General features: G+C 48.3%; 9 protein-coding genes across 9 annotated transcripts; 6 read left to right on the top strand and 3 right to left on the bottom strand.

Moving 5' to 3' along the window:
- Positions 1-2,236: 2,236 nt before the first annotated feature.
- BKA67DRAFT_517893 (acetylcholinesterase precursor) lies at positions 2,237-4,211 on the bottom strand (the record flags this gene model as incomplete). The annotated part of the gene is made up of 5 exons (XM_046097953.1): positions 2,237-3,266; positions 3,320-3,357; positions 3,408-3,635; positions 3,702-4,029; positions 4,075-4,211. The coding sequence occupies 5 exons, from the start codon at positions 4,209-4,211 to the stop codon at positions 2,237-2,239; spliced, it is 1,761 nt and encodes a 586-aa protein (XP_045959012.1).
- Positions 4,212-6,868: 2,657 nt separating this feature from the next.
- On the top strand, positions 6,869-8,442 carry BKA67DRAFT_659019 (uncharacterized protein; the record flags this gene model as incomplete). The annotated part of the gene is made up of 2 exons (XM_046107384.1): positions 6,869-7,334; positions 7,391-8,442. The coding sequence occupies 2 exons, from the start codon at positions 6,869-6,871 to the stop codon at positions 8,440-8,442; spliced, it is 1,518 nt and encodes a 505-aa protein (XP_045959011.1).
- A 1,363-nt stretch (positions 8,443-9,805) lies between these two features.
- Positions 9,806-10,896, top strand: BKA67DRAFT_536042 (uncharacterized protein; the record flags this gene model as incomplete). Its single annotated transcript, XM_046100098.1, has 2 exons — positions 9,806-10,604; positions 10,661-10,896. 2 exons carry the CDS (start codon positions 9,806-9,808, stop codon positions 10,894-10,896), a joined length of 1,035 nt encoding a protein of 344 aa, XP_045959010.1.
- Positions 10,897-11,357: 461 nt separating this feature from the next.
- On the top strand, positions 11,358-13,404 carry BKA67DRAFT_691713 (LrgB-like family-domain-containing protein). Its single transcript, XM_046109183.1, has 5 exons — positions 11,358-11,467; positions 11,521-11,751; positions 11,802-11,913; positions 11,981-13,009; positions 13,062-13,404. Exons 1-5 carry the CDS (start codon positions 11,411-11,413, stop codon positions 13,250-13,252), a joined length of 1,620 nt encoding a protein of 539 aa, XP_045959009.1. The 5' UTR covers positions 11,358-11,410; the 3' UTR covers positions 13,253-13,404.
- Positions 13,405-13,598: 194 nt separating this feature from the next.
- BKA67DRAFT_691712 (uncharacterized protein) lies at positions 13,599-14,605 on the bottom strand (the record flags this gene model as incomplete). Its single annotated transcript, XM_046109182.1, has 2 exons — positions 13,926-14,605; positions 13,599-13,844 (listed from the first exon to the last, which is right to left on the bottom strand). Exons 1-2 carry the CDS (start codon positions 14,136-14,138, stop codon positions 13,599-13,601), a joined length of 459 nt encoding a protein of 152 aa, XP_045959008.1. The 5' UTR covers positions 14,139-14,605.
- A 291-nt stretch (positions 14,606-14,896) lies between these two features.
- BKA67DRAFT_566125 (uncharacterized protein) lies at positions 14,897-15,578 on the top strand. Its single transcript, XM_046102853.1, has one exon. It carries the CDS (start codon positions 15,161-15,163, stop codon positions 15,536-15,538), a length of 378 nt encoding a protein of 125 aa, XP_045959007.1. The 5' UTR covers positions 14,897-15,160; the 3' UTR covers positions 15,539-15,578.
- Positions 15,579-16,403: 825 nt separating this feature from the next.
- BKA67DRAFT_536038 (uncharacterized protein) lies at positions 16,404-18,638 on the top strand (the record flags this gene model as incomplete). Its single annotated transcript, XM_046100097.1, has 2 exons — positions 16,404-16,916; positions 16,968-18,638. The coding sequence occupies 2 exons, from the start codon at positions 16,404-16,406 to the stop codon at positions 18,636-18,638; spliced, it is 2,184 nt and encodes a 727-aa protein (XP_045959006.1).
- A 106-nt stretch (positions 18,639-18,744) lies between these two features.
- BKA67DRAFT_518324 (bifunctional P-450:NADPH-P450 reductase) lies at positions 18,745-22,411 on the bottom strand (the record flags this gene model as incomplete). The annotated part of the gene is made up of 7 exons (XM_046097996.1): positions 18,745-19,417; positions 19,489-19,805; positions 19,865-20,164; positions 20,255-20,962; positions 21,078-21,332; positions 21,388-21,504; positions 21,575-22,411. The coding sequence occupies 7 exons, from the start codon at positions 22,409-22,411 to the stop codon at positions 18,745-18,747; spliced, it is 3,207 nt and encodes a 1,068-aa protein (XP_045959005.1).
- A 2,029-nt stretch (positions 22,412-24,440) lies between these two features.
- On the top strand, positions 24,441-25,071 carry BKA67DRAFT_536036 (uncharacterized protein; the record flags this gene model as incomplete). Its single annotated transcript, XM_046100096.1, has 2 exons — positions 24,441-24,969; positions 25,031-25,071. 2 exons carry the CDS (start codon positions 24,441-24,443, stop codon positions 25,069-25,071), a joined length of 570 nt encoding a protein of 189 aa, XP_045959004.1.
- Between the last annotated feature and the right edge of the window lie 486 nt (positions 25,072-25,557).

The following is a 25,557-nucleotide window of genomic DNA, read 5'->3' as shown; positions in this document are numbered from 1 at the left end:
CAGTCAAGCGGGACTTTGCCGCGCCGATGTGCATGACTTCAAAGTTCGTGGTAACTCGACTTGTGGGACCGTTGGAGTGGAGTATTACGATATCGTGATCAAGTGGGCATGGCTTGCAATAAAACAGTGGGATGATCTAAATTGATCCTTCCGGCAGCTGTCGAGAACAAACTTAATAGTACGTATGCAATCACTGCACCGTGAAACAGTATAGCACGGGCAGCGAAGTGCTGTCGAAGTTTTTGGTTTGTGGCGCATGCTGAAGGGAGGTGGTTGGACGTGGTGGCGCACCATTCAATCGCCGAACACGCTGTCAAAGCCGAAGTTGGGTGCATGGCAGCCGCAGGATGGAATCTTGATCAACACTGCAAGAATCAGATTTCATGCCATTGTTCATGCATACAATAGGCTAATCACCCGAAATAAGAAAAAGTCTCGGGAGTCCTCCAGCATGAGGTTTCAACACTAAGGTTTTGCGTTACTAACTGAACTCAAGAATTGTACCCCCCCATTTGACGCATTGGCAGCAATCTTGCATGACACGCTGTTACACTGTTATGGTTGTTGATTGTTATACTTTATGAACACGGACTCTATTCTCCTGTGGTGGAAGCCAAGAGTTGAACACATGCATCTAGACTGACAGATCGTCGCAGCACGTTTATCATTGTGATCGATTATTTGCAAGCCCGTAAGTTCACAGTCTACGCCACTTGGTTCCTTTCTGTAGGTCTTTTTCTCACAGCATTTGAACATGCGGCTGGACCAGATACTAGCGTACCTAGACCCCGATGGGTGCACTCGTCAAAGAGTATCTATTTCCTATCTGTTTGGGCCACAATCCGTTATCTTTTCAGTCAAACGTTGAGACGGGACGATGATGCTTGTGCGCGTAATTGGAAATAGTAAGGGGGCAACATTCCCACAGGTGATGTTCCCTTGGACTGCACAAATAGCAAATGGCGCATGCATTTCAATGCAGTGTGGCAATAATCTCCGTGGTTGCATCCAAGCGTTACAGTTCACATACCAAGATCGGCACATGATCAGAGGTCTCTTTAAGATTGATGCGAAAGTCTGGAGGTACAGACAAAATGCCGAACTCGCCCACAAGTAGATGCTCTAGCCAGGCCAATGTGCATATATGTAGTAGAGCTGCCTCTCAGATTCTTTCATGCCCTCCAAATAACTCTATGGACCCAAAGGCTTGCTCTACCGAAGCGCGGATACCCAACGAAAGACCGATGCATGATAAGTAGCTGGAACGAGAGCTGGCTAGACCATGGATCTTGTATCCGAAAGCATTGGCGCGGTAGTTCATTGGGACGGCAATATGTTCTTAGAAAAGCAACCCAGACCGTTGGCGATCGGGGATGCGATGCGGATTATTTCCTGAAGACCACCGCTTCCCTCGATAATATATACCAATGATAAGTAAGATACTTTTTCAAACACCTTCGCCCCCCACATGTACAGAGACAGGCGGTCCTCAGCTGATCACCGTCCCATGGCGCTGTGACTAATGTGTTTGGCCTTTAGACATTTTAGTTATCAAGTAATGGCTAAACGTAGCAGTATGAGTTTCAACCAGATCCTCAGAATGTTGCATTGAACTTCTTGCTTGTTCTCCTTTGTGGTTGTGCAGGACATATTCATCGGAATTTCACGACTGATTTGCAGTTTGACTGCACCTGATTACGTAGAGCTAGGGCATCGTGTCTCACCTGGATACTCGAGTCGATCGACTCAGGCAATGAATCTATTAGAATTGTCACACAATGTAGACTAGATTTGGTGGTTACGCCTTCAAATTACAGATTGAAAATAACACTCCTGATAATAAAGCTAGTGAAGGTGACTAGTTGAGCAACTTGCGCATGTTACAAACATATGCAACGACGGGCGGCAAGGGCTCAAGCTAGAGTTCACACAAGTTGGAGTCGATAGTGGTGATTCCTGATCAAGCAGCGTGACCAGTTGGAGTTATTCGACTATGTTCTTGACTATTCTTGACACTCCCGAATACAAGATTGAGACAGTTGAAAGTCCCAGGCCCATCGCAACCCGTCAGATGTGCAGTACTGATGTTCAGACACGTAGTCCACACTAAGAACATCCCTTGGTTCTAGAATCTGTCAACGGGAGTGAAGAGAGGCCTCTGAAGATTGCCTTCCTGCAGCACGCAGCTACTCCGCTGCAGCCACAAACATGGGGAGCACTGGTGACAAGACCTCTGCTACATTGGCACCTTAGAAGCCATGTGTTTCCAAAAATCGCATCTCTTGCCTCTTCCCCCCTCCCACGTTTCAGCATCGACCTCTCTAAATGCATTTTCTAACCCCGGGCCATTATTAATAGTGATATTCCAAATATGAAGTCCGAGCACATCCTCTAATGTAGGAGTCCCTCCAGTTTGATTGAAATTCACCAGGCGGTTTTCTCCCCATTTCGGCCAGTTCGATAAGACGTCAGAATGAGGATTCTTGGCAACGCCGCAGGGAATATTGGGAGACCCGGTTTTGATATACGCACCAAGCATTCTACGCCATGCGTGAGCGAAATCAGGGCCTTGGTTGGGCAAAGGTTGGCCTAGTAGCGAAGGCGGCCCGTCAGACTGGCCTAGGTAGGCGTATAGATCGAGTCCGTGAAGAGCGGGCGGGTTGGTATAGGTGTGCACATACGATGATTTGGCGGAGTCTTCAGTAAAACTCGAGGCTAACCAGTATGAGGGACAATGATAGGATGATTCGGCTATAATAACGTATGCGCGCTGTTGGTTTCCGATGGCAAATGGCGAAACGTCCACTGCAGTGGGACCGCTATCTCCTGCTGTTGCAAGGCGAGGATTCGATGAGTTTTTCCCGTACTCAGATAGAGAATATACCTCAAGAATTGAAGCAATGTCGTCTTCATCGAAGTGTGGAAACGAAACGTGTAGTAGGTCGAGAAGATCCTCTTCAGTGGCAACGGTCCGAGGCACGAACCAGGGCGATTCATCTGCATTGTAACTGACCCACATATTCTGCCCGTTAACTTCCTTCTTTTCAAACAATTGCTGGGATGGGAGAGACTGTATAAAAGACCCATCTATGACAGGAGTAAAGCTCCACCACCCATATGGTCCAGCATAATTTGTTTCGTTATTGGCACGCTGAAGCGTTTCATTATCCTTCCCACGCAAGCAAGATAGCTTGTCATTCTCCTCGCCGCATCCGCTCAGTCTGGCAAACTGTTCGTACAAGGATGTCGGAAAATCGTCATTATATCTGAGATGTTCATGATTAATAAAACCGTCAGTACCTCACACCGTATGACTTACTTGTACTGCCGAGAGAGCCAAGGCGAGGCAGCCATACCCTAGACGGGGTTAAATAACGCCACTATACCGAATAAACGAGATACCTTACATTTTTGAAGAGCTTGTTGCCTTGAGTACCACCATATGCCAACGAATGGTGCAATACCGATCCAGCACCGGCAGAAATGCCATAGATGGTTACTTCGGACTTATTTCCGCCAAAAAGGTGGATGTTCTTCTGTATCCACTCCAGAGCAAATTGCTGGTCCAGTAAACCTGCATTCAAAACCCCATTCTCTTTAACATCTTCTGAAGACAAAAAGCCGAGGGCGCCAAGCTAGGAGGCTTCAGTCAAGCTAGAGCAAAGAAAATAAAAATAAAACCGACTGAGGGACTAGCTTACTCTATAATTAAGAGAAACGCCGAGAAATGAATTTTCATTCTCATTGATCAGTGCAGAGAGGTCTTGCCTTCCGTCTCCGAGACCATACCCTCCACCATGGATGTAAACATAGACAGGGAGATCCTTGGCTCCGTCTGGTGCATAGATGTTCAGGAACAAACAATCCTCGTTCGCGATTGCATTGGGTGGATAATAAGGGACCCCGATGGCCGTGCTCTGAAAGCACGGCGGCCCAAAATTGTCAGCTTGCGCCGAATTCCCGGTAATTTCTGGCTCAACGGGTCCTCTGAAGCGAAGATCCCCAATTGGAGCGGCCGCATAACGGATACTTATTAACGTTAGCAGTGACATAAATCGGCATTTGAGATCATACCCTCTCCATATGTTTAAACCACTAAGCTGGTTATGAACACCTGTATACGTCTCATATCCAAGATCGATTGTGAGATCTTTGGAATTGGCGTGTATCAGCGAGGCTAAGCCTGCTACTATCAAAGTGCGTAGATACATAACCAAGCTGATTAGGCGTATTGATGGGTTAGTTACTTGGCTTGGTGGCCAAATGCTCTATTGTGGGCAACTTGACGTGCTAATAGTCGTTGTGTTAGGAGGAATTACTCGATGATTTATACTTGAGGCTGGATATCTTTTGGGGGCGACAATGCTCACAAATCTAGTGGAAATTTCACGGCGGAATTCTAGGATGGCTTTCGGGGTTAACTCCACGTGCCAATATGTGCAACTCTCATACAGATCATCACCAAGCCCTAGAGCCCTCGGGAGGTTGAAAACATGTAGCTCGTGCATTGCAGAAGATCGCAGATTGAGCAACGCTTGTAGGGCCAGATGCTTACACATTGTAGGGGTCATACGAAACTCACAGCAGGCACAATACAGAGCCTTTACATGTTCCTTGGATCTGACTAATACCAACGCTTTAATGGTTCAGGGCAAGGTGAAAGGACTCTTCCGATGAATCCTTCTTCAAGGATCATACATATATCATAACTGCAATGGAAGAATGACGACAATACTATACTGGAGAAGCTAAACAAGAAAGGAAGGTGCAGAGATATCAGGGTGTAGCTGGAGTACATAATGAGGGATGATGATTGGACGCAAATGTCCTATGAATGTCGCTAATAGCAAACCCCTTGTCTTTTAGAGGACCACAGCACGGTACCGCCATGCTCGAAAGATATCACCGCACGAGACAAGCTGCAATAGCTTCTCATATGACATAGAGGTCCATAGCCACATCAAGATGTTTCGGTCTTTAGATGTAATTATGAGAGGCAATAAAGCAATATGAATAAATCTCCCGATCGAAGCATGCCGGCGTGTTGCAACTGTTCTGGTCCCGAGGGTTTATAATTCGTTAAGTAAGTCTTAGTAACACAAGTTGTCCCATTATCGGGGCAGTCGCACAGGGTAAAATTCCGAACCCCACGTCCGAATGCACATTCATAATGAAGAAAAAGCATACGTCGCCTGGTCGCGTAGTTGAGGTGGATCCCAAGTTGTTATGCACATGGAACACTAGAGGGCGGAACTCCGCAATAGTGGAAAGTGGCACCCAATCAGGCAATGAGGACTATACGGGCGATCTGTTGTGCCGTACTCAATCGAGACACATACTTGGCCCTGAGATTAGATGTTTGGCCCCCGACCTGGTAGTACGTACAGTAAGTCATGGGCATGTCAAATCGTGCCACCAGTGAGATCCATAGTAGTTGATACAAATATTTACACAGCCTCTGCTCCCATGTGTCTCAGCGTTTGATCAATTGTCACATTTCTAATGGCGATGCAACCGAGTTGGCTATGAATTAGTTACAGGGCTGGAGGGTTATTTGCCACTCAATTCTCGTCTTTCGCATGGCATGGCCCAAGGTAACTGCTGAACGAATGACGGCATAAAAATTGAGTTTCTAGAGTTGAAAAGACGTTGGATGTTTGTGGTATAGGACTGTTGATACTATTAAATTCTTGTCACAGGGTTAAGAGCTGCATAACCTACCTTATAGATTGGTCCTGCAATAGCCTAGCGACGTCAAGAGTAAGTGATTGCCCTTGTAAGTGGCTGCTCTTATAAGTCCGAGGCTAAGCACCTCTACCGACTGATTGAATTCGTGAACGAGAGCATAATCGCTCTTCAGTTCTCTATTTAATTCATGACACTAAATTTGGATGGGATATCAGAGGCTTCAAGCTATTAATAGTGCGATTGTGGTTTACTCCTATATGGATGGAATCGTCATGCGTGTGATACCAATCACAACAAACTAAGTCGCCTTACCAATTCGGGTCATATACACAATTATGCTTCTCACGAAAGACTATCTAAGTAGTTATCGTCCCTAGTGTTGGACTTTGAGTTATTCTTCATTGTGCCTGGCATTGCCAAAATGGTATATATGGAGACAAGGGATTTCTCTTACCACCGTTAAATTATGATCCTGTTGCCAACCATCCTTCTGAATCCAATAGTCGAGCTACAATAACGAGATCGGATCTTCAATTCGCAAAATGTCCATGGTAGGTATCTAAACGGCGATCGAACGCCATGCCAACGTGTGGTGTGGCTATTTCCGGTTTTGGACCTGGGGAATGGTAGTAATGTGAAGGAAGGTTGGAGAGCATTGGTTGGTGATACCCAGTGTACCTACGCAAGAACCAGTTATGTGCGCTCTGGAATCTGACACTGGATTAGGTGACCGATACTGTACAATGGCTCTTGTCAGCGAGTTCAAACCAGGCCAAATCATGTTCCAGCAACGCGTGCACGCGATAAAAGGACAGTTTTATGATGCTTATTAGATCGACGTTCTGTCCGCCAGCGTGTTGAATGGGGGAGAAATACGGTTTGTAGCGTTCTGGGTTTGCTAGTAACCACAACCGAGGTGAATCAGACGAGCTGAGCCTAGGTCGGTCTAACCTAAGGTTAGATTAGCACACATCAAGTGGGCAGCTGGGGCCAGCTATGAACGCTAACATGCATAGGTACTTGGAGTGACGAGCAAGTGGCTTAACGTCAGCGGGAGTCTGCCGTAGCCAACAGGACTTCCCTTCAACCAACAGCCCAATTCCATCAAGCCAGTGACACCCAAATTCACAGAATCTCACCCGAGATCAGTCCGTAGGCAATCCCTCGGCAGTTCTTCGAAATGTCGCTCAAGCAGTTACCGAGCGAATTGATCCTGCAGGTGTTCCAACAGATTGATGATGCGAAGGCTCTCCAATCGGTTGCTTGCACGTGCGCTGAGTTCAGGGATGTCGCCGAGATATGCTTGTACTCTCGAGCGCTTATCACTCAACGCGCATCGATGGAGCAATTCATGGAGCTCTGCCGGAGTGACACTCGACGTGCATCTTATATCCATGAACTGCAATTGTTGTATTCGGTCAGGCAGTACGACCGCCTTGAAACTCAACCTGTTGATCTGTTATATTTTCCTTGCCTGGGGACATTTGTCTCAGAGAGCCCCTTCTGCAATGGGCATTCGCGGATAGGCAAAAACGACGAAGGTATCTGGAAAGCAGATAAGGAAGCATACATGCGTGCTTTTGAGAAGGCCTCTTTGCTTTCTGGGATCCCCAAAGCTGAAAAACCATTGAGCAAATTGAGATCAAGTAAGTGGCGAATTCCAAGCTCCGTGCTGCAAACTTTGAGCTCACTCAAGGCCTAGTAACTCTGCACTGGACAACGAGCATCCACCTCAGATTTTGGGAGACGAGCCCCGCATGTCCCGTCTTCTTACTCCCGGAGTTGCACGAGTTAGAACTCTCTTGCGTGAAGATTAAAATCTCCGAATCGGACCCCGATTTAAGTGCTTTTCGGAGCAAGACCGCCCTAAAGTCTATTATCTTTCGCGAGAGTATTGTATCGCCCGATGCGCTGGAACAAATCCTGTCACTACCATCAGGTCTCACGACGTTGGTATTGCACGAGCTTAACTATCACAGAACTGGCACTTCGTTTTATAATTTCTTCAAAGACGATCTGGAAACATCTCAACGCGCTCTTTCGCTGCAAGCCACCAGCCTCCGCTATTTCGATTTCTATGGACAATATACGGGTTACACTGGCCGCCTGGAGCGGCGTAGCAGGTGCTTGGATCTTTCAAACATGACTGCTCTCACGTATTTACAACTCGACTCGGGCGACTGCAATATTGAAACTCCGCCGCCGAACCTTGAGACTCTGTGTCTTACTAACGTAGACCTCAGACTTCTAAGAGTTGGGATGCGGCCCATGTTACTCAAAAGTGTCAACCTCGAGGAATGCCTTAGGAGTTGCTCTGTGCGTAAGACGGAATTCCGTTTAGACCTACGCATCCACCCACAGTATCCCGCCTGGTCCGTCGGACAAAGAGAGGACGTGTCGATCCGCCAGGTAATTGCAAACTTTCAAAACAAGCTTGACACATTCAAGCACACGTTGGCAGAGCTTCCGGAAGAGGATGAACCAACGGGGCCTTTGAAACCTGACAATGCTGGCGACGGAGCTGCTTCAGATATCTCACCTGAACTTGTTCCAGTTCGTATGAGGGTTCTGACGGCGAAGCGCGTCTCTTATATTCCCCCGTATCTTTATAGAGAGAAGGCGCCAAAATGGATTGTTCGATACGATTCAGACTTTTTGGCACACCCTTACAACGAAGACAGGACACTAGCGGAAGATGACAGCAGCGGAGATGAGGAAATGAGCGCTGCCTTCCGAAACGGCGAATTGTCATGAGAACCGCCGAGTTTTGCATCAAAATCAACTTTTGGATTCTGCTTGTGTCTGCAAATCCGGTGATGGGCATCCTCGACTGAATGTCCGCACTGTGGTACTGAAACCACGACGAACCTAGTCGCTAAGCGTTCGATAGTTCCTCACTCCGAGCTACCAGCCTGAGTTTGCCGAGTTCACGTTGACTATATAGCAGTCGTCACCACGTTAAAGGCCTGAAAACCGTGTTCCTCAGTTTAGGCCTCTACTTTGCTGGGGGTTTGGATCGAATGTTGGGTGGCTCACTATAGGACCAGTTGCTGAAGTCAGCAGTGAGGGATGACTCTACTTACTGACTACTAGAGCTAGATAGAAGAAACATAGGCAGGTACCCACTTCATAGCGTTCAATTATTATTTGAAATTGGTCTAGATTTGCTCGGTGTGGCTGGGTTTGAAGAGCCTTTCATCGCATATACTTCTACCATTCGTGTCTTTAAGTTTGCTGCCGTATTTTCATAGCCTCCAGGCGGCAATAGCTGATAGGAGAATCTACCATCGATCGAAGCCCTTAATTCATACTAATCTTCACTCCATCCAGCTACAAGCAAGCAATTCAAGCTTTCGTGTTCAGTGGAGATTCTTCTAGCTAGTTGGCAAATCCGTCCTCCATAACCACACTTGGAAACTACCAGCCAGCTTTGGCATTACGGCCACTTCATATGACGACTTACTGTTTGTCTTTCTACGTTTATCAATTTGCCTTGAACAACACTCCCTCTTTCTCTCATGACGACACTACCCAGCAGCTCTACTACACTTGAAGTTACATAGACTGCACATGAACTTTCTGTGTTCGAAATTAGCAAAAAGCATTTCACTGTTCACATGGCCAATCAGCAAGGGCCGCACTCCTTATAATAACATATATTCTCTTCTTCATCATACCTCCACCCACGACAGCGTGGCATCATCTCCTTCTTACAAGGCGGACCGACGTGACTGTCATTGTTCACTGGCGTTGAAACGTATTGCCACCGGGTGAGCTCTAATCGTCGCTGTTGCCATTATTTGGTAATTTTATCTGTCCGTGTATTCACATGGTCTTGACTTCAACAGCATTTCCAACGTGCCTTCCTCCACTCCAGCTTCCCCAGATATTCACATCTATTTAATATCGCAACTCCTCCTGTGTCCAGTCTCTTAAGACTACTACCTAACTCCCACATCCCTTATAATGTTCTAATCGCCGATGCCTAAATCTATAATCTCCCACAACGGTTCACATTTGCACAAGCCCTTCTTACTACACATGACTTTGAATCGGTCTTCCATTTCTGATTGTAACTATACACACACATCACCCCTCAAAGCTTGACTGGGTCGCTATGGCAGATTCGCAGCTGTATTCAAAGGTTCCACTAGAGGTTGTCCTTCATGTCTGGGAGCAGGCAATGAAGGCCAGAGGTGTCCACCATTTCCGTGTCTTTCCCAAAATCAACGGTGTCAATGACCAGATCTTGGGCATTGAGCCTTGGGCCACAGACACAGACGCTGCCAAAGACGTGTCAACATGGAATCACCGCTGGACCATTGCACATGTGGACCATGCTGCCTACGAGAAATACAGGCAATGGTTGGCCGACACTACTGGCCAAGGCGCGCTCTGGGTTGCTCCCTTCCGGCTGAAGAAAGGACAACCTGGCAAGATCGATGAGCGAGCAAAGGTTCATGCTAAGCAGGACCTAGTTGTTGTGACCTTCACTGGAATATACATCAACTTCGACTTTCTTAATATAAGAGCTACCCAAAATCAACTCCGAGGTCTTCGTTCCATTGGTCTCAACTGGAAACAAACCCACACTGGCCACGACTGGCACATCATTCCGTTCATGTGCCTCTGCCAAAACAAGCCTCATGCGCACCTGAAGCACTGCCCTCTCAAGATCGCCCAGTTCTTGCGCTTGTTTCCGGACCTTCGCCATTTTTATTTCATCTACCGTATCTGTGCCAAGGACATCAAGCAGTCAGAGACACAGACCCGGGCCCGAGGCAACATCAGTAACAAGGGCAAGGCGGTCCAGTGCAAAAAGAGTGGGGCAGTGATCAGTGGTAGAGTGACCAAGTTGCAGCCGGTAAAGCTCACGGCGAATGAGAAGATTGACAACACCCTGTCCGCTCTTCGCGGTATGTGCAAGCCTACTCATGCAGTGTCAGGGCCGATCGCTAATCATGTATGGCAGTTTATGCGGAGAAAAAGGAACTCGAGGTCTGCTCTGACTCGGAACGAATGTTTATCGAGGTCGATGAGAAGGGCCTGGAGCGATTTGTCGACCATAAAGGCCTGCTCGACGTCATGAAACGACTTCAGACGGCATATCGAGCTGTCAACCGCCACCGCTCAGCTGCGCAGAAGCTGGAACTCGGTAAGGCAAAGTTTCACTTTTTAGTCTGCCGAGACCACATGTCGAGAAAGTGAACTTTTCACAATGAGATTTGGGGGGAGCGCATTCAAATCCCTGTCGCTATTATCTGATCTGTTCAGCTTGAGCAACACGAGATCCGTCTAGGGGCCTTGGGGGTTGTCTTCATGCGATGGTTTAATGGACAAGGAATGGTTTTGGCGCATTGCGTTCACTCATGTTTAATAGATTCACAGACCAACCTGTGAACAGATTCTGACTCTATACTAATTTAGCGATCTCTTTTACCTTTTGTCTTTATTTCTTAGGAACATTTTGCACACGTGTTGATGTGGTTCTTCTATCTGGTAATTGCTGCACATGATGCTGTGGTATATAGTCATGGGTGCTAAATCTAAACCTTAGGGAGCCTGAATGGCTCTAGTTAGTGCTAGGTTAGTGGAGTGGATCAGCGACTCGACCTGCCTGCTTAATCGCCGAAGTCGGCGCCAGTCTTCATGTACAATCCAGAAGCGCTCAGTGCTTCCAAGTTGTGCCATAGCGTCATCGCGACATCTAAAGCAGCGCACGATGTTGAAGACGACATTTCAAAGTGGTGCAAAGGATTTCGCTGTAGCACTGAAACTTGTAGGTCGAGGCAGTCTATCAAATACCCGCTCACCATGATCTGATATGCACAGGTGGCTCGGAGTTCCTGGCGAATAAGCGCGCAATCATGGATTGCAGTCCCTGCCGGGATTCTGGCCATGTTATCAGCATGCTTCGGTGTCGATATGCTGCTGGAGATGGGAGGCGTCTCGTTTCCGGCTTCTGTTGCATGTCTCATCATCCTCTTTCTGGCGCTTCTGCTTTCGGAATGGGTTCTTGGCGAGCATCGCACGCGTCGCTTTGTCGGCTATGTTGATATTTCAGTGAGCTATTTGCGACGAAGGTCTTTGGATATGAGGCTCACAGGACTTAGGGAGGCTGGTCACTGCGCTGGATCAGCATCTTCTTCACGCCGTCGTTTGTATTGCTGCCTCTGAGTCCACCCATTGGAGTAATTGAGGTGTTCAAGATCATAGCCGTATTTGGTGAGCATTACGAGCCGAACTCTAGCACGCCAAAGCCCTGCTAGTCGCCAATTACTAACAGTATCAGTCATTGGCTTTCTGTTAATGATGGTAGTCACAGCATACTTGACCCGCGCCATTCAGCTAGCTTCAGGGACCTCAAAACGTACCCTGACAGAGCGTGCTGAGGAGCTTGGTCCTCAGGGTGATGAGATACCAATGACCACCACCCCGGTGAATGGCGAACAGCGCGATGCTTTAGCATTATCGCCTGCAACGTCGTCGTTGAATCTCACGATCCCGTCGCCGGCTGCTGCTTCTCAGACGACCTCACAGATCCGACTCCATGACCCAGAGCCAGTCACACCTCCGGAGGCAAATGGAAACGGTGAACGCTCAGAGCTCCCCCCACAAGCGCCGCCGCCACCTTCCCGAGCGCAGAATTGGGCACTTGTCATTGTCCGACATCTTGACGTGCTTACGTATAGTTTCCTGTTTATGTTCGTGGGCATCCCGGCATATTATGCTGCTGGCTATGGCATGCCGACGCATCTGAGTATTGGGGTTCTCACATACTTCGGTGCTATCGCCTTGCCCGCTGCTTGGAGGCGATACCTTCATCCTGTACTGGTCTCATCCTTCGCTACTGTTCTCATCATCTGGGTGCTTGGCCTTGCCATAAGTCGTGATCTAACAACCACTTTGACTGAATACCGCACTGGGGTCAAGTACCTACAGCTCTGGAATGGCAGCCATGAGCTCCCCGGAGCTGGTGATATCCTGTCAAGCGTTCTGGATGCGAGCATTGTTGCTCTAGCACTTCCGATGTACCAGTATCGACGAGAACTTCGCCAGCATTTCTTTGCCATAGTGACGCCAAACATTCTCGTGTCTATAGCGTCTCTATTTGCGTACCCGTATATTTGTTATACTATTGGCATTACTGCGGAGCGCAGTTTAGCATTTGCTGCCCGGAGTCTCACACTCGCCCTCGCAACACCCGCCGTGGTGAATTTGGGCGGCGATACATACACCGTTGCGGCAATTGCCATTGCGAGTGGCATCGTTGGTGTTCTCGCTGGGCAGCAGATTCTCGGATGGCTCAAAATACCTGAAGGTGAATCGCGTGCTACATGATCAAGTCTTTGTGGGTACTAATATCTCGGCAGATGATTATGTCACCAGAGGAGTTACGCTCGGTGCGAACTCATCAGCTATTGCTACTGCAATGCTTCTGCGCACTGACCCACGTGCAGCGGCATTGTCGAGTCTTTCAATGGGCCTATTCGGCACTATTACTGTATTGTTCACATCAATACCGCCCATCGCGAACGCCATCAGGTCTTTGGTTGGATTCTAAGTCGAAAGACGAGAATGTATCGAAGGACCACGATCACTAGAATAATAATTATGAGTAAACAAACAAATAGCGACCGTTTCACATATAACTTATTACAATTATATATATATATAACTAGCAGGGTCTCCAAAGCCATAGTTATATGGTAAAATATGTCGTAGATTATCTTGATAGGCATTTGTCATTAGGCACTGGACGTGCTTAAATTCATTGTTAGTCAGGGCGTTACCCCACTAAAATATAAATGCAACAGGCAGATCTTGTCGTGTATCAATTATGTCTACTTAGGTTACAGCAGTCAAGGAGCATGATGAGGCTATCTACTTCCATGAAAGGATACAATTAATCAGATTCCTGGAAAGCGCCTCCGATTATTGGACCCAGAACTATACCAGCCCCATGTTAGCCCGGTGCCAGAAATATACAGTGGGCGTTCCGCAAGTGTCGTGGTGACAGCGATTGAAGTCATAACACCTATGTAGAGTCCAGATCCACCGATACCGCAGATGACGCGGCCCACAATCATGGCTTCGATATTAGGCGCAGTACCACAGATGGCAGAGCCTACTTCGAAGAGTGCCACATTGAAGATCTAGAGCCATTTGGAGTTGGACCAGCTGTAGATTCTGCCCCAAACCAGGTTTGTCGCTGTAGCGCTCATCAGGAAACCTACCCCAACCCACGAGAGGTCTTGCAGGGAGTCAAATTTCTGAACAGTGATGGCCTGAATATCTGCAACGACGGTTGCATCCAGGGCATATAAAAAGATTGAACACAGGATCGAAATCATAGCTAGAGCCCATCTCCATCCACTGATGTCGTGAGGATACTGCTCCACCTTGGACTCTTCCTGCTTCTCGTTGTCCGGCGTTTGTTCCCTTCCCATTGGAGGCCTCGGTGCACTTAGGACATTATGCTCTGAAACATGGCGACCGCTCTGCTCAGCTACCCTGGTAGTTCGGATGACCTATATACAAGACTGTCTGGCAGGCAGCTTTGTCGTCGTCTTAACCGGTGCTGGGAACTAAGCCCTGGGTGTAAAAGACCGTGAATTTGGTAAGGGCTACCTTTGTTGACGGATCTTGTTCGCGCAGTGACTCGTGGAAGCTTCCTCAATTTCATCAGTTGTCGATGCAGTTTGGGAAGAGGATTTAACGTGGCTGGTAAAACACGTCTTTTATCGTCGTGATTTGAAATACAGACAGATCGCATGAAAAAGATTGCAAGATTACAAATTAGATATCCTGCCTCCAAAAGAATCACCATACTGCCAGAGCCCTGTTTGTCAGGTGCAGAGCAATTGTGTTTATGATTGAGAGTTCTCCTTTCGTCGTACATGGAGCTGGTCAATTCACAAGACACACGAACTCATTGGCTTGAGTATCAAATTGGGGTGCATGCATTAGTAAGTTTCGGGGTCTATTGTCGATCTCTGCACCCAATGCGAGGTCGCAAAGATGGTATAATCACCTAGCGCTGGTGTATATTTAAAACGTCCAAAACAGAAAAGCAGTTTTCCGAGAAAGGGAAAGAAATTTGCGAAGGGTAACGAATATTCCAAGACCCACCTCCCACGGCCTCGGTATTATGCAGGCGAGAATGCTCAAACCACAGCCAACCATGCATCGTTGTCATCGCACGCGAGATTGAGGTTGAGGAGATTCTTGATGTGGGGTAGTCGCCATAGTATAAGAGCTATATTGTCACATTGCGGCCAGATCGAGTCCAAGGTCCGGTATTGTGTGTCCAGGAATCGTCTCTGATTTCCCCCTCACCGGCGAAGTCATACAAGCAGCCTGGATCCAACTCCTCTAGAACTATCAACCATTTGCAGGCAGTGAAGCCACGGTCGATGTCTTCCTTCAATGTCAACAATGGTATCAGTTATGTGCGTTTCGTCAACCCAACATGGTCCCAAACTCGCAGCTTGTATACCGAGCCAACAATGTGACATTTGCGTACGTTAATTTCGGGCGGGATGAAGATAATCCTGGCGTTTCATCACTCGTAAATTCGCAAATCAATGTCTTCGCCTACCATCTACAGGGTGTCTCAATAAACAATAGCCCAGAAACACTAGCCAGCCTGGCTCGGAAGATGCAACAACAACGCGGGGAGAACAGCGCACATGCATCTTGCAGCATTAGTGAAGTCGTCAAGGATACAGTACAGCTGGACAAGCTGTTCAATACAGGAGTACATCTTCAACGCCGTCCGATGTCCATGGGGAATGAGATTTTGGGTATAGATGATTCACTCGAGGATAGTAAGAAAGTATGTATGTAAATCAATGATAAATATACCCCACCTTGCCCGCGTGCCAACAGGACCCAAATGATGCTTACAATTGTCGACCGGTTTGATGTTCTACTTCGAGTAGCACACATGACGGATGAAAATGTCCCCATAACATCTTTCGACTTTGATGCTCAAAAGTTCAACGAAGAGCAAGGTAAAGAGACCGCAGATAGCTTTTTGGTGCGGGCTTCAGAATATCATGTTGGAGTCGGAGGTTTGGAGAGCCCTGCGTAGCTGTTCTAAGCTTTCAGTTCAGTTCCAGTATCAGTTCGTGGGGGCCTCTCTTGTAGCCATGCCCCAAGGCCTATGTATTCAGTGAAATTTTTAAATCTTTTTGGAAATTCTCGATATTGGATAACTTAGCTTGTCAAATATTCTTCGACTCGAAAGATTTGCTCTAGTTAGTCGTAATGATTGTGCCTGGGCGAATCTCTGGGCAAAACAATCGAGGGAAGACCCGATGCCGACCCCGACCCTAATGCCCGAGTCCGAGAACGCTACCCCCTGGGGAACGTCTCGAGGCCGCTTACGTGTACCGTTCATGTTGGCGTACACGAGCCGCAATGGCTGAAAAGCGTTTCCTTCATGACACCCTACCCAACATTTCCACGGTGCTTGAGAAGCCTACTGGTAAAAATTAGCGGCCCTCTTGCGAAACCTTGCACGATGAAGTGGTCGTAACTCAGCCATTACTTTATTATCTACTGATCTGTACGGAGTAGTGCTTCAAGATTCTACAATGTCTCCATTTAACCTATAATAGTCTAGGTTAGGTTAGACTAACGTTAGTATTCCGTACTGAAGACACGACCTCATCTTTGAGCGCCTCAACAGCCAACTCTAGCAGTAATCAATGGATGTTGGACTTAGCAATTCAGTGTCGCGCACTCAACAACGCCGACGCGCTCGTGCATGCACTCAGTGTCGCAGGAAAAAGCTGCGATGCGATCACAAGAAACCTTGTAGCAATTGCACACGTGCAAGGACGAAGACGTGCACGTATGCTTCTGAAGAGGATCAACCGCGACGAAGCAATTCTCCACGCAATCCTCATGCACTCTTAGATGAGCCTGTCGTTGGCCATGGCACTTCCACGCCACATCGGATCCAGGACGCAACGACGCAGGCTCGGGGCAACTCCCTTGATCCTCTATCCCAATCGCAAGGAGAAGTATGGTTTCCTTCGACGGTAGCCAGCCTTCTAGTACCCAGCCCACTTGGACCGGGCGATACCGATCACAATGCCGGTGAAACTCAAGCCAAGCCCATCGCTTCGGCGCTGGACAGCCTTACCGCTCCCGTGCGAGGTGCTATTGTGAAGTCACGTTATTCAGCACCGAGCAACTGGATGCATTCCTTGTTACTCGTACGTTTCCTACACTCCATGCCACGCTATGCTTATCGAACGTTCAACTAGTTCCCTGACACTCTGAGTTGGTTTGACAACGAGATTGCCAGCAAAGGGGAAGTGTGGCAGGCCTTGCAGACTTGCAAATCATTTTGTCGAGTGATCAAGGCCAATCAAAAACTGACGTGGACAATTGGTGATTATGGCCGGCATCTTCCTTCGAAGCATACGGCAGATAGACTCATAGATGCCTACCTTCGCACCTTCGAGAGCATTTATCGAATCGTACACATTCCCACCTTCCAACATGACTACGAAACACTTTGGGAAAAGCCAACGAGTGCGCCAGCTTACTTCGTGATCCAGGTGCAGCTCTGCCTTGCTCTAGGTGTGTGCCTATCCCGCGACGCTTTTTCGTTGCGGCCCCAAGCACTGCAGTGGGTTCACGAGGCCATGACGTGGTTCAGCTCTTCCGAGAAGGCAGGTCTCTCCATTACCGGCATGCAAAACACGTGTTTGCTGGAGCTTGCACGGAGATGCATGCGTCAAGTACATGGCGACCGGGCATGGATAAGGTCAGGAACATTGCTACGGTCGGCCATGTCAATTGGGCTGCACCGGGATCCGGCGAACCTGCCAGGCATGCCAAAAGCGCAGACTGAGATTCGTCGCCGACTATGGGCAACAATTCTTGAACTGGAGCTCGATGCATCACTTGACGCCGGAGGAGCTCCTCTAATTTCACTTCGCGATTATGATTGTGCCATTCCAACGAACTTGGACGATGTGCAATTAGACTTTGATTCTGGTGCCGACTTGGTGACTCAAGATCCCACGCATCGCACGGATACATCTCTGCAGATTGCTATCGCGCACACATTTCCGGTGCGGCTAGCCATTGCATCATCCTCTAACGGCATCCAAGGCCGTATGTCTTACCAAGAGGTCGTCAAACTGAGCGACGATTTTCAGACCGCCCGTCGCGCTTTCAACGCCCATGTGGCATGTCTCTCGCCAAAAGTGGGTCACTTCCAGCGACTTTATTGCGACATGATAATGACCCGCTATATTTTTGCACTCCACATACCATACATTACCGTAGCATCGAGCAATCCGGCATGTCTGCAATCAAGGGATCTGTGTCTAGACGTCGCTTTAAAGATGTGTCATTCATCTTTTCATCCCACTCTTGCGCGAGACCCGTTTCTCGGAGCATCCCAGGCAGCCGCGACAGCTGAATCACATTGCGATGAATACACCCATCTAATGTTCTACGGTTCTGGTTCGTATAGGGCTGTTTTGTTCCAGGCGATCAACGTCGTCGGTTCGGAACTGGTAGCCATTTCAGCTAACTGTTCCGGGTCTTCGTTATCGAATACGCTGCTACCATTTGGGAGCCTTCGCGGCCTTGAACTTCTCTCCTTGTTTCGGGTCGGGATCGAGTGGTCAAAACATCGCACTACAGCAGTTCAGAACGACGTAAAAGAATTTGTCATCATGTCCGCAACGCTTGGGGGTGTCAACGCCGCGATTAAAGGGTCCTCCATCCATGAAGGGATAAGCACAGCCGGTAAGGAGGCTTGTCTCGAGGGGCTCTCAATGCTCACTCCATTGGCGTGTGGCGAGGATCCCATACCAGAGGAACCGCCTTTGCTCGATGCAGAAGCATCAGCCATCGATGACTTCTGGACTGCGAACTGGAATGTTCTACAGGAAGACTTTTTCATGACCACAAGTTGATAAATACATACTAAACCTTTTGGAGGCGAGAGTATATATTTTTCTGAAAAAGTACGAGCGACTGACCGGGTCTATACTACAAGATTACAGATTACAAGATTCGAGACTAATCAAAGACGTCGACCGCATACCGAACATTCCGCATCGTGGCCCACCAACTCTTCGCATCCGCCTCTGTCAGGTGTTTGCCTCTGGACTCTGCAATTTCCAGCTTGAAGCGTACTGCAATATCTCCAACTGCCTTGTAGATCTCCTTGGAGCCGCATATGTATAAAAATGCGCCCTGGCGCCACAGCTTCAGCAGATCATGTCGGTCGACCCATAGTCTATCTTGCACATATTTGCAGGCATTTGACTCGCGAGGCTCTCGACTGAACGCCCTCTTAACAGCAACAGCGCCAATATCTTCCGGATGTTTCAGTTCCTGGTCATACAAGTCATCCCGACCACGCTGTCGGCATCCATGATACAGTACCGCTGGTGGAATCTCGTGTCCGGCGCCAATCATGGTCGCGCGCTCTTCTATAAAGCCTCGAAACGGAGCTATGCCGGTTCCTGCGGCGACCATGATGAGGGGAGCCGAATTGGAATCAGGGGATAAGTGAAACGCATCGTGCGATGGCCTCACGGAAACGTGAAGCTGGTCACCGGCCTGTAGGCTAGCAAGGTACGAGCTTGCAGTGCCATGGAACTCTCCCTGGCCTGATCGTGCTGCCCCTCTGATCACCGAAAATGTGAGCGATGCTACATGGGGGTTCCTAGGTGAGCAGGAAATGGAGCTACGCGAGACCATGATCAGCATATGCTACTGTATGTCATGATGTCGGAGGTGTGGTATGGAGGGACTTACTATTGCCGCACGTGCATCGGTGGGAGCATGCTCAGGAATTGCCCGAAGGAGATATCGACAGATGTATGCTTCTCTAGCAGTTCTAATAGTGAAGCCTGCTTAGCTGCGACTTCAGCATCGTATCCGTCGGCGCCAAGCCACTGCAATGCTCTCTTGTCTTGTGCGCTGATCCCGACTGTATCGGCAAGCGCACTGACATCCCTGCGCGTCGCTGTTTGTCCAAGCTCAACGTAGTCACCAAGGATGCTCTGTGCTGGCACTGGGACGTTCGTCGGAAGCCTGGACCCGCTGTCTTCGATAGTCACGGTAGCATCCCACTGTAATGTATCCCGTATCAGTTGATCAGATCAAACGATAGGCAGGATCTTTAACTTACTGGCAAGCGGAGCCTTCGCAGGGCGCGCAGCACTGTCTCTCGAGGATTAGATGGCAGTATTGTCAAGTAATCGCCAGCTCTGTAGGAGGATCCGGACGGTAGCTCGATATCTATGTGCTTCTTCAAGGGTTCTCCTTCCGCAGTCAAGGGACGACTGGCAATGACACGCGCTTTTCCCATGTCCAGGTTCAGCACCGTCAGGCGCATGTCAGATATGTGTGCTTGCAGAGTACTTGCAACTCCTTTACACGAGGTGGCATTATCGGCAGGAAATGCGGCTCGGACAGCTGGCCAAAATGTCTGTGCGAATGTAAGTGGTGAGTTGAGTTCGGGGTCAACATTAGAAGCGCGCCATGTTCAGGATTGAAGTAGGGGATCTCGAGGACTTACGCTGTCTTCCCATGTCTCGTAAGCGATAAAAACATCGTCACTTGCGGCGTCGGTGAGACCGATCTCGATCATTCTGTCAGCACCAGCAGCCTTCAGAGCGTTATCCACAATTTTGGGGACGCGATGGAAAGTCTGGGCCCAATCGTGATTCCCACAGCCAAAGACGGAGTATCTGATACCTGCCAACTCCCCGCTCTTGACTGATTCGAGCCATTGAACAAACTGTTTGGCGTTATCTGGCGGCTCTCCGTCATAGCTCGACGTGAAGATTACGACGGGATGGTCCCGTGGTATCTTTCCAATGGCGCTGTTCAGACTTTCTAACCGTGTAACTTGGTAGCCGTGCGAAGGGGCATTCGAGGCAAGACGATGCGCCATTGCTTCGCATGTGCCGCTGTTCGAACCGTATAGAATAGTCATTGGTTGACCATGGGCACTCGCTTGCCTCGGTAATGACTGTCTGGAGGGCCCCGTGGCGTGTTTAATGTTTACTACTCCATTCGTGCCACCATTCAGGCGGCGGCCCAGCGATGTCGGAGTTAGACCCTGTCGGAGAACCGCTCTGATGTGAAAGTCCTTTGGCTTGATTGTCAGTGTCTGCTTGTGCTCCAGAACGTAGTCGGGATCGTCCATTTCAAAATTGAAGTTCTGGAAAAGAAGTACCATGGCAAGAATCGACTCTTGCCATGCGAATGGTCGTCCAATACACTATAGTCGCAAAAGTATCAGCAGCAATGTCTTGTGTTACATCCTTCGCAGAGCAGCATGCATGTCTTTCCAATCCGATGTGGTGACGAGTTAGTATCACTAGGCATCCACTCACACCTCTCATACCACTTCCAAATGGTTTCCAAGCGTTCTTAGGAAGCTTCGCAAAATTCGACGACGACATGCGCTCCGGTCGAAACACCAACGGATCATCAAACACTGCTGGATCCAGATGGGACTTTGTGAGGAGCATCAGACAAGAGTCACCCTGCTTCACCTGGTACTTCCCGCCTAGTAGGGCTTCTGGTTCGATAGCGTTGCGGGCGATGATAGGGATTGGCGAGTCTAGGCGCAAGACTTCTCGAAGCACCTACATCATTGCGTCAAGGTCCGTCAATCGATATGAGATGGGGGCCGTGACCTACTGCCTCTATGTAAGGAAACTTCTGCATGTGGTCGACTGTGACAGGGCCGTCTCCGACGACAGAGTCAACTTCTTCTTGCACCTTGCGGTACGCTTCAGGATGACGGAGGAGTTGGTGCTGCAAGACGTGTTGAGTTAAACATTCATTCAGGAAGGTAGAGGAGCGTGATATGCCTACTAAGACTTACCATGGCATAAGAAAGCGTTCCGGATGTAGTCTCATGGCCAGCGACGAGAAACGTGATCAAATTGTCGATAATTGAGGAATCACTCATCTTCTCCCCGGTCTGCGTGTCTCTTCCTCGCAGCATCGCAGCTAGTAGATCTTTCCGGTCGTTCTTGGGGTTGGTGGCCCTCTCTTTCAGTACGGCTTCCGCCGTCCTACGTAGAACTTGGATGTGACCCTCAAACTCTTCGTCCTGCTTGCGAAAAAGGAATGCCGGTAGTGGCGGCCTCTGCGGGCGCCGACCGCTTTCCATCAGGAATTCTCCCATGGCGCTGACAAACTCATGCTCCTTCTCCGAATAGAAGTTGTTGAAGCGGAATCCCATGGAGCACAGAGCTAAAGTATCGAGAGCAAGCCGAGTAAAGTCATCGGCGGCGTGGATCCGGGTATTTGGGCCCTGTCGGGCCCATTTTAGCACAAGCTGAGAAGCAATGTCGTGCATCTCGTCGAACATGTCTCTGATGTTCTTTGGCCCGAATGCGGGCATGAGCACACGATGAGCAATGCCCCAGTTCGGCTCGTCGGGAAACGCTGTGAAAAGCCCGTCGTGAATCCCGTGGCGGAGCTCAGCTAACACGCTGGCGGGAACCTTTCTGAAGCGGTTCTCGTCGCATAGCTCATCAACTAAAGCAAACGTCGAGACGATTACGAGCTTGGTTCCTGGGAAAGTAAGTCGAAATATTTCTCCGTACTTATCTGCTAGCTGTACGAAAGAGCGTAGAGAATCGTTGGGATCGACGTCTGCAATGTTGCCGATGACTGGATAACCCGGCGGTCCAGGGATCTTGACTAGAGCCATGATGATGATGGCCGATTTTTATTGCTGAACATGAGTTGGTTGGAAATTCATACTTTTCCACTGTTTCAAATTTCAGCAGTCATACATATATACCACGTTTCTGGTTGCCTTGGACACACAAGGATGCGAGCCTACCTGCCGACCCCGATCCCGACTTTCAGTGGGCCCGGGGTCGGTAATGGTGGTTATGGCGGCCAGTATTCCGGTAATTAGCGTTGCTCTGCCGATGGCCTCGGATTCGGCCTCGGATCAAGTTGTCCCGTCAGTAACACATCGATTATAAATTATATCAATGTCAAATCGTCCGCCTCACATTGGCTTACAAAGCCTCACGGCAGCTGGAAAGATCATCTTGATGGTCCTTTCGGGCAAATGTTTCCATTGGTGTATGCACCAGCCTTCAAACGTGACGGGTCAGAATTGAGGGCTTACCCGTATTCTGCTTTCATGGTCTTTGTGTCTGCGAAGTAATGGAAGTACTGAACGTTTATATAAATCCTCATGCGATCAACCCGGGCGCGCATTGAAGCATCGATTTAGGTTCATGGATTGATTGCACAATTTGTTGTGATAGCCACTGTAAGCACTCGCGTAGCTTCACAACTTAAAAAGCACTAATCCTACGAGCAAGCTCTATAAACCCACCAGCATGGCGTTATCGCTCTAAGCTGACACAAATGATCCATGCGTCGGAGCAAGAAGTACGTTTGAATAAATACGAAACGTTGATAGTGAAAGTTAATGAGGTACAAGGCGGGAAAGAATAAGCATAAGTTTGAGATCCACGAATTGAGTGATACCCGTCACGTTCCAGTAGGTATTCGTGCATTTCACTTGGTTAAAAAGCCTTGGGGGCAGACAAGTGGGATATCAAACCTCTCCAGTCTGTTTGGTCGCCAATTCCAATTTTAAACTCTTATCAAGCAACCATGGCCCGCTGTGCGAGGAGCGGTTCTCTGCGATCTACGGCAATTGTGGCTATAGGAAAGCGGCTCGTTCCCCTCAAGGCTGGAAACTCACTGACCAGCGCATAGACGAAATCAGAGAAAGAAGACAGAGAATCTCTGTGTCCGTAGGCAGACGTAATAAGCCGGCGAATCACAAAGCTTACCATCCAACATTAATCAGTATCAAGAACTAATGTGATTGTGCAAACAAATATCCTCTCATGGTAGGCAAATACCAAGTTTAAGTTAGCAGATCAAAGATATGTTAGGAATATTAGTTGTTGGTTGTTAGTCATGAATTATACCAGGCCTTACAACTTCGTACTCAGTGGCTCGGATGTCAAATTGTACTTCTAGTCGCTGATTCCTCTTACATTCTGGTTACTTATATATGTGCTATGAACAATTGTGTTGACAAATGGTGATAGTGGCTCTTTCTGCGGTCACAATACATCGGTCTCCAACAGCGGGAGATAAAGAACGTTGCCCATCACAAATTGGTGAACAGCAGGATCAGTGAAGCATACATCCCACCATTCAATAAGTAGGTCCACAAAACTGTTGCTTCGTGATTTGTACTGAGCTACAAAGGACTGAGAGCTGTCAAGCCCTGCCCAGACTTTGGGTAAATGCGAATCATTGGTGCCAAACACCACATTCTGACTCCGACGAAAATGGGATTAGGCGCATATACCTTCAAGTCTTGACGTTCGTTCGCTTTGAGATTAGCCGGCATGTAGAGGGTTGTGAAACGTTTCCTCTTGACATTCTAGAGGAGGTGCGAACAGGTGCAGGGAACAAAAGCGGCTGTTACTTTTCCAGAAATATTTTCATAATAACGTGGAAATGCAAATTGTCTTGATTCATTGAGATTACAATAACCCAATACGAGTGACAAGCGAACTCATAGTTAAGTGAATGAATTTCATAACTACATTCTGAGACTGATTCAAGTAAACAAGCCTCGGTTTGGGGGAACGTTCTCTGTGATAAACTGTCGCCCATAAGTATAAAACCCAAGACAATCTCCCAGCAGCGTTCGGCTCTGAGGTTACATCTTCGAACACAGACAAGAAAACATAATGGCAACAGCTAGTGATAACCATCAGACTGTCGCTCAAAACGACCCTTTCTATCAATACAACATAGCACTACAAATCATGCGGCTTCCTCCAAATCTAAGCACGACCGTTGACACCATCGAAATACTTTGCGACCAATTGTTAAACTCCTTTATGCCCAGTGTAGCTATATGGAACAATATCGCCCAACGAATTCCTGGTACTCTCCTGGATTACGAAGGTCGTTACCTCCGGATCTATGCTTTGAAGAAAAGCTGGTCTAATCACTATCGTACCGTATCGATTCATTCTACCGGTTGCTCAATTGCCCGTGCACCATTATGTTTGATGGACAGCTCTGATACACGATATCTCCATCTCTGCATGAAGACCAAATCTAATAACAAACTGTTCACGTTAGTGAAAGACAGAACAACCTTCCAGGTGCTTTTTGCATGGACCATTGCAAGTGAATCAATGGCCTGGAACGGCTCGTGGACACGGTTGCCACTAGAAAACGATTGCCAACTTCAAGCCCGCTGGGTGGGAGGTAAGTGTTCCATTTATACGTCATATTTAATATTGCTTCAGAATATTGATGCAATATCCAGGCGGTCATCATTCGAAGTTCGAACTCATCAGATCAAAATAGCATCTTGTCTTGATCAATCCAAACGACAAGCATTTCAAGCACTGGTGACTCGCCAAATGGCTGGCTGAACGATTATCACGACTCAGATCGTCCACAAAGCGTGGGTCGCGCGTCGAGGCTCGAGTCGAAAATCAAAAGCGCTGACAACGGTTCAGAATGACAGCGGTCCTCTCACGTCAGGTACGGAGTACGAATTTAATGTTTGGGATCCACTCATGGAAAACAAATTGGGTCTGCTCCCTGCGGCTACTTGGAACGAGCTCAAGGCTGCTTATGATGAAAATTTGGAAACTGGTGCAAGTGCGACAGGCATCAATAGAAGGCTTTGCGAGAAATGGAATCTGTGTGTACTTGACGATGCGACGCCCTTCTGTTGATTCCTAAGCTGAGTAAATTCTTTTTTTATGTAGTTCCAGCCCAGATGCGATCGCTTTCAAAGAGTAATTACTGCGTTACCGCATCCAAACTCTGTACAAAGTAGCTAGA

The sequence above is a fragment of the Truncatella angustata genome (genome assembly GCF_020726525.1).
Source record: "Truncatella angustata strain MPI-SDFR-AT-0073 chromosome Unknown BKA67scaffold_4, whole genome shotgun sequence".
Classification (NCBI taxonomy): domain Eukaryota; kingdom Fungi; phylum Ascomycota; class Sordariomycetes; order Amphisphaeriales; family Sporocadaceae; genus Truncatella; species Truncatella angustata.
Note: the sequence above shows the minus strand (reverse complement) of the source record. Positions and strands in the feature narration are given on the sequence as shown.

Coding starts and splice junctions, on each gene's coding strand:
- BKA67DRAFT_566125 (XM_046102853.1), top strand. CDS start 15,161: ATGGTCCCAAACTCGCAGCTTGTATACCGAGCCAACAATGTGACATTT.
- BKA67DRAFT_691713 (XM_046109183.1), top strand. CDS start 11,411: ATGTTGAAGACGACATTTCAAAGTGGTGCAAAGGATTTCGCTGTAGCA. Junction 11,468..11,520: donor TCGCTGTAGCACTGAAACTT/GTAGGTCGAGGC, acceptor TGATATGCACAG/GTGGCTCGGAGTTCCTGGCG. Junction 11,752..11,801: donor TCGGCTATGTTGATATTTCA/GTGAGCTATTTG, acceptor CACAGGACTTAG/GGAGGCTGGTCACTGCGCTG.